The following is a 6,000-nucleotide window of genomic DNA, read 5'->3' on the forward strand; positions in this document are numbered from 1 at the left end:
TGTGTGTTCCGTGCACGTCGGCCCCTAACAATATGTAGTGCATTAGACCAACCTATCACTGGCCTCATCTTTGGCGTACATGGACACACACACACACACACACACACTCTTAATGAAATCACAAAGCCTCCATATCATTGCTATCGCAGAAAGATATAAACCCATTAGCTTTTTCCTTTGGGCATAGACACACACACACACACACACACACACACACACACACACACACACACACACACACACACACACACACACACACACACACACACACACACACAGGTTTATCATTACACGCTGTAAAGCTTTTCCAATTGTATTATCCCTCTGATGTCCTTCTCTCTGTTGTCTGTTCCAAAGCCTGGGGTGGAGAGCACAGATAGTGTGTGTTTTTATGTGCGTGAGATTTAGGGTGAGATACTGTGTGTGTGTGTGTGTGTGTGTGTGTGTGTGTGTGTGTGTGTGTGTGTGTGTGTGTGTGCGCGCAGGATAGGTATCTTCTACACGAGCTTTAGAAAGTGGAAAGAAGACGCGTTGTTGCACTTTTCCGGACGTCTTCACTGCAGGATTGTCGGACTCGCGCTAGCAGAGCCGTCGGCGTCTCACTCAACATTTTCCGTTTTTATTAAAACAGCCTTTCCCCCCCAGAGGATTCAGTCACTGTCATGGACCCATTACCGAAAATGTTTCCGTCGAAATTCTGTTCTGTATGAAGACTCCATCTGAGGAGAGTCGGGTGTTCCTTTACGCGAGGATGACGCAGTAAATGGTTTGGATCCCGACCACGTTTTTCAAGTTTCTCTTTTATTCTGAAAGGATTTGTTTAGCTGTAAACCAAAACAACACATTGACATTCTGTGTCATTATGCCAATGACAATTAGAAAGGAAAATTGTAAATCAACCCATTTTATCATGAAAATCCATCTTTGAAGGCCTGATACATTCACAAGGAAATATATAGTATAGTCCCACTATATACAACACACACACACACACACACACACACACACACACACACACACCCCTCCATACGTGCACAACCCAGCGGTGGGCCCGGCTCCTAATGCGCTAACAAGCTTCCTCTCCTCCCCCCTCGCCTCCTCCCGTCTCAAGTGATCGCAGGAGTCGAACACCGCCACAATGAAGCGCTGTGGGGGGGAGAGAGAGAGAGAGAGAGAGGGAGGGAGAGAGAGGGTGAGAGAGAGAGAGAGATGAAGATGGCATGATCACTTCACTTTCTCCTCTCTTTTCAGCCACGCACAAGAAAATGAGTTTCTGACTCGATACAAAAGAGGCTTTTTATCCGCCCCCTCTCTCCTTTTCTCCCTCACCAACCTTTCCTCCCCTCATAATTCTCCCTCTTTCTTTCCCTTTCTCTCCCCCGAAAGAGAGATATTTTTCCGCTAATGACTTAATAAGAGGAGCCGTCTGAAATTCAATTACACATTTCATTGCGACGAATGCCATTTAGATGGAGGGATGGATGTGTGAACGAAAGTCCATTTTCTTTGATCTCTCATTGGTTTAAACTCTTTGATGGTAATAATTTAATTTGATGATGAAGATCGAAATATTTCACACAGCAACTTTCAGCCTCAAATAGATCAAATATATAATAACCATAAAACTATGCATTAATATAGCCACAAACAACTCATCTATGTAAAGATATGGAGGAGTAACGGCGACCTGAGCAGAGGGAGCAGTCGGGGTAACGGTTGCACTGTTAGCTGCAAGCTGCCGGCTCATCAAGGCAATCGAAATGATCTTAATCTCACCTTTTTAATTTTTTATTGAATTGTGTTGAATTGAAAAGGCCTTCATTTATTTAGAAATAGTTCACATATTCTGGAAAAAGCACAAACAAACTACACACCTAGAACACCAGTTTTAGCCCCCATTCCCTTCAAAATAAAAGCCCCGAACTTGCATTATATGTGACCAGATAATTATGGATGGACCTAGTTTCTCACAATGAAAGCCCTAGAAGGTACCTCTATTCTTAACAGGGACCCCAGGATGAGACTGTGTTGGGCGGTGGCTTCAAAATAAATGGCCAATAAAGTAGCTTTATCTGAACAGGAAGGTCGGGGCGTTTTGAGGCTTAATTTCCAAAATACAACGCTCCAATGCTCACTGTATGTTAACATGAAACTAGGAATGTATGTACTTAGTTACCTCCTGGGGCTTTTATTTTGAAAAACCATCTTAACTTGGGTATAGGCTATACAAGGTAACTCAAATGTCCTATGTGACTGCGCGGGGCCTTTTAATTATACCAAATATGAACTGCTCATGCCAAACGTTGTGCAGCATCTCCCCCGATGTCGCCCTCCCTCCCAGCTTGGAGCTGGTGTTTGTGACACAGTGACATAAAGCCACAGGCAGAAAACCCCGCTGAGAGGAAGAAAGAGGGCGAGAGATCTAACGGAGGCAGACGGGGAAATAGTGAAGAAAAGTAAAGTGATGTTCCCGTCATTTATCTCAGCGGTGGCGTCGTACCCGTGCATTTATTTCTCCTTCTCCTCCTTCTTCTTTCTTTCAGTTTCCCCCTGACTGTCGACTTCTTTCTCTCCCGTGGGTGTCCTTTTAAACCTTTTGACCTTTCCGGAACATTAGGAAACAGTGTCCTTTCATCAGGCGGTGCCTTTCTGAAGAACCCACAGAGGCTGTTGGCGGATGCTTCCTTGTATTTCCCAAGCTGCCTCCTCACACAACCACACACACTATTTAAACACGATGTAACGGTAATTATCTGTTGGTTGCAGGAATATATAACAGCTCTTGGTCCTAATTGCATTGCAGTCACACATTCCCCACACACACACACACACACACACACACACACTCTCTCTCTATTTCTCTCTCTCTCTCTCTCCTCCACCTGAAGGGGAAGTGCGATCCAGGGGAGCGGGAAGCAGGAAAAGGCAAACGGCGAGATCACCTAGAGGCTCGGTGTGAGAGACACTGGCTTGACGCTGTGTGTGTGTGTGTGTGTGTGTGTGTGTGTGTGTGGGGCTGCTGTTCTTCTCACCGCTCTCTCCAGGAAAGACTCCCTCTTTCTCTCACACACACACCCCATCACGTTGTTGCTTAACAATCCTCCCTCCCTCTTTCACCTCCGCTGCGATGTGCTGCAGGATTCTCACCCTTCTTCCTCTTCACCCTTCTTCCTCTTCACCCTTCTTCCTCTTCACCCTTCCTTCACCACTTCCTCCCTGTCTTTTTACAAGTTCCCTTCCTCTCGCACCGTCTCTCTCTTCCTCGGCACTTCCAGCCTCCGTCCCTGCTTCTCTCCCACCTTTGTTCGCCTTCACTCCTTTACGTTTTCTCAGTCGGATTCAAACAAGTATTCGAAAAGCTATTTCAGAAACTGTTACGGCTCTTTTTAGTACCTGTAAAAAATAAAGCATGGTTGCATTCAGTAAAACGCAAACAGTGTCATCTGTTATTTAAGTTTTCCTTCTCTCTGCTTTGTCAGCTTCTTCCCCCATCATTCCCTGCATCTCCACCCTCCTTGTTTCTGGTTAATTCTGCCAGCGCAGTCTGTCCCTCCACTTTAAAGGAGCCATATTGTTGTTATTATCATTGTCTCTAACTGGATCAGTTACCATTAGACCCGAATCTTTCTCCTTCTGAGGCCCATAGACCGGCTCTCTAACCCAATAGAAAACCCATGGGAGCTATTACAGATGGCCGACACACACACACACACACACACACACACACACACACACACACACACACACACACACACACACTGACTGAGGTACAAACACACAGATTTCATTCTGAAGATTCATTGGCCTAATCCCATCACACACTCAGACAGGGACACGTGCGCTTACATACACACATCAGGCCTGTTCACAACCACTCTTATCAAACACACACACACACTGCTCTCATTGAAAACCCTAGGTTATTGGAGCTCACTGAGCAAATGGTAGTACTATTTGTGCGTTTGTGTGTCAAAGAGACTCTAGCGGCTGCGCATGCTGTCATTATGGGTGAATGTCATCCTATCAATGAGGTTATCGCTAATAGATGGACAGTTGAAGTCCTGGTTTCCATTTACTCAGCTCTCTGCGCCTCTCTCTTCGAATTCAATGCTGAAGGCTGTAATAGCAGGTGATTAAAGGGCTCTGATTTCCTTTCGCTCTCCTTTTTATTCTTTTCTTTTCTGACCGCAACGTTCTCTGTTGATTAACTGGCCTGTTAGAAAAACGGTGCTTTATTCTGAAAAATGCTGCTTATGTTTTATTATACACAATTTTTTTCTGTTTTATAGTCACAATATTTTATAGTATTTGGTTTTCCATTGTGTCAATTTAGCTTTTCTGCTATTTGGTTATTAATGAATTTTTAATTCATGTTCAAATGTGTAGATTAATGAAAGATACATTAAACTATTGAAGCTTCATTAAAACCGTACAGATGTGTAAGATGGTAAAGGAGCATTTCAGGGATTTAGTCTCCATAAAGTTAAAGTTTATTTTTTAACTATGCAGCAGAGGGCCAAGATATCACACTCCTAAAACACTGGCGCCTACAATTCCCATAATGCAACTGGATAGTTTTTCTATGCACCTTTCTGCCTGGTAAACACCCACGTGTTTTAAACTCCACACACTCGGTTTGTATTGTAGCCTTTTTGTTATCCGCTTGTCGTCTCCAAGTCTCTCTGTTGTTGTTGTTACTTGACCTTGACCTTTGACCTCAGCTATGAGGAGCGATCCCGATACCTAGAAACCATCGTGCAGCACCACCAGGAGCCGACCACGTTCGAGGATTACGCAGCTCGGGTCTACAGCCCCGCTCCCTGCACACACCTGCCCTCTGACGCAGGTAAGCCGCACCGTGACGCCCCCAGGAGGCAGACGCAGGTTACAACACGCCAATCAAACCCAGAGGGGCCGGCTGTCACAGAAAATTATGCAACTAAGATTCACAGACAGACAGTAACGTATCGACAAAACTAATTCACATCGAAGCAAAAGAAGTGTATCTACAGTATAAGCACACATAAAACACACACACACACACACACACACACACACACACACACACACACACACACGGTCAGATTCACAGACTCCAGAGAACCTGGTGAGTTCTGTGTTCGGTGCAGAGCCGTGCTCAGAGCCTTCTTGTCTCCAGAGCGTCTCTGAGGAATGGTCTGACATCTGATCATCCTGTAGAGACGCCTCCCTGCACATGGGAGTTACACTCCGCAGCACGGCCCTCACATGTATCCGATAAGTTTATTAGGCGGCAGCTGATCATTTTTTTGTCCGTAATGTGTCCGGCTAAGTGTCATTTAAAATAGTGTGCTGTCCTTCGACTCGCACATAATCGAGTTATTCAGCGCGGCGCTTATTTACAATAATCCAATCCTGCAGCTGAGCCGCTCACTGCTCCTGGAGCTGTGTGTATATATATATATGTATATATGTATGTATATATATATATGTATATATGTATGTATATATATATATGTGTATGTATATATATATATGTATATATATATATATATATATATATGTATATATACACACATACATACATACATACATGTGTGTGTGTGTATATATATATATATATATATATATATATATATATATATATATATATATATATATATACACACACATGTGTATATATATATATATATATATATATGTGTATGTATGTATGTATATATATATATATACATGTATATACATATATATACATGTATGTGTATATATATATATATATTTATATATATATACATACATGTGTATGTATGTATGTATATATATATATATATATATATATATATATACATACACATGTATGTATATATATAAATATATATATATATATATATATATATATATATATATATATATATATATATATATATACACACATACACATGTATGTATATATATATATAAATATATATATATATACACATACATGTATATATATGTATATGTATATACATGTATATAATA

The 6,000-nt window shown here is 42.1% G+C and overlaps 1 protein-coding gene across 1 annotated transcript in view; it reads left to right on the plus strand.

Annotated features, from left to right (window-relative positions):
• ralgapa1 (Ral GTPase activating protein catalytic subunit alpha 1) overlaps positions 1 to 6,000 on the plus strand; it is a gene marked incomplete at its 5' end in the record, with an annotated part of 57,323 nt that overhangs the window by 44,629 nt on the left and 6,694 nt on the right. The window contains one exon of the mRNA XM_079217211.1: positions 4,722 to 4,846. Coding sequence (XP_079073337.1) covers positions 4,722 to 4,846 — 125 coding nt within the window. The remainder of the gene's footprint in view (positions 1 to 4,721; positions 4,847 to 6,000) is intronic.

This window comes from Taurulus bubalis (assembly GCF_910589615.1).
Source record: "Taurulus bubalis genome assembly, chromosome: 4".
Lineage (NCBI taxonomy): Eukaryota > Metazoa > Chordata > Actinopteri > Perciformes > Cottidae > Taurulus > Taurulus bubalis.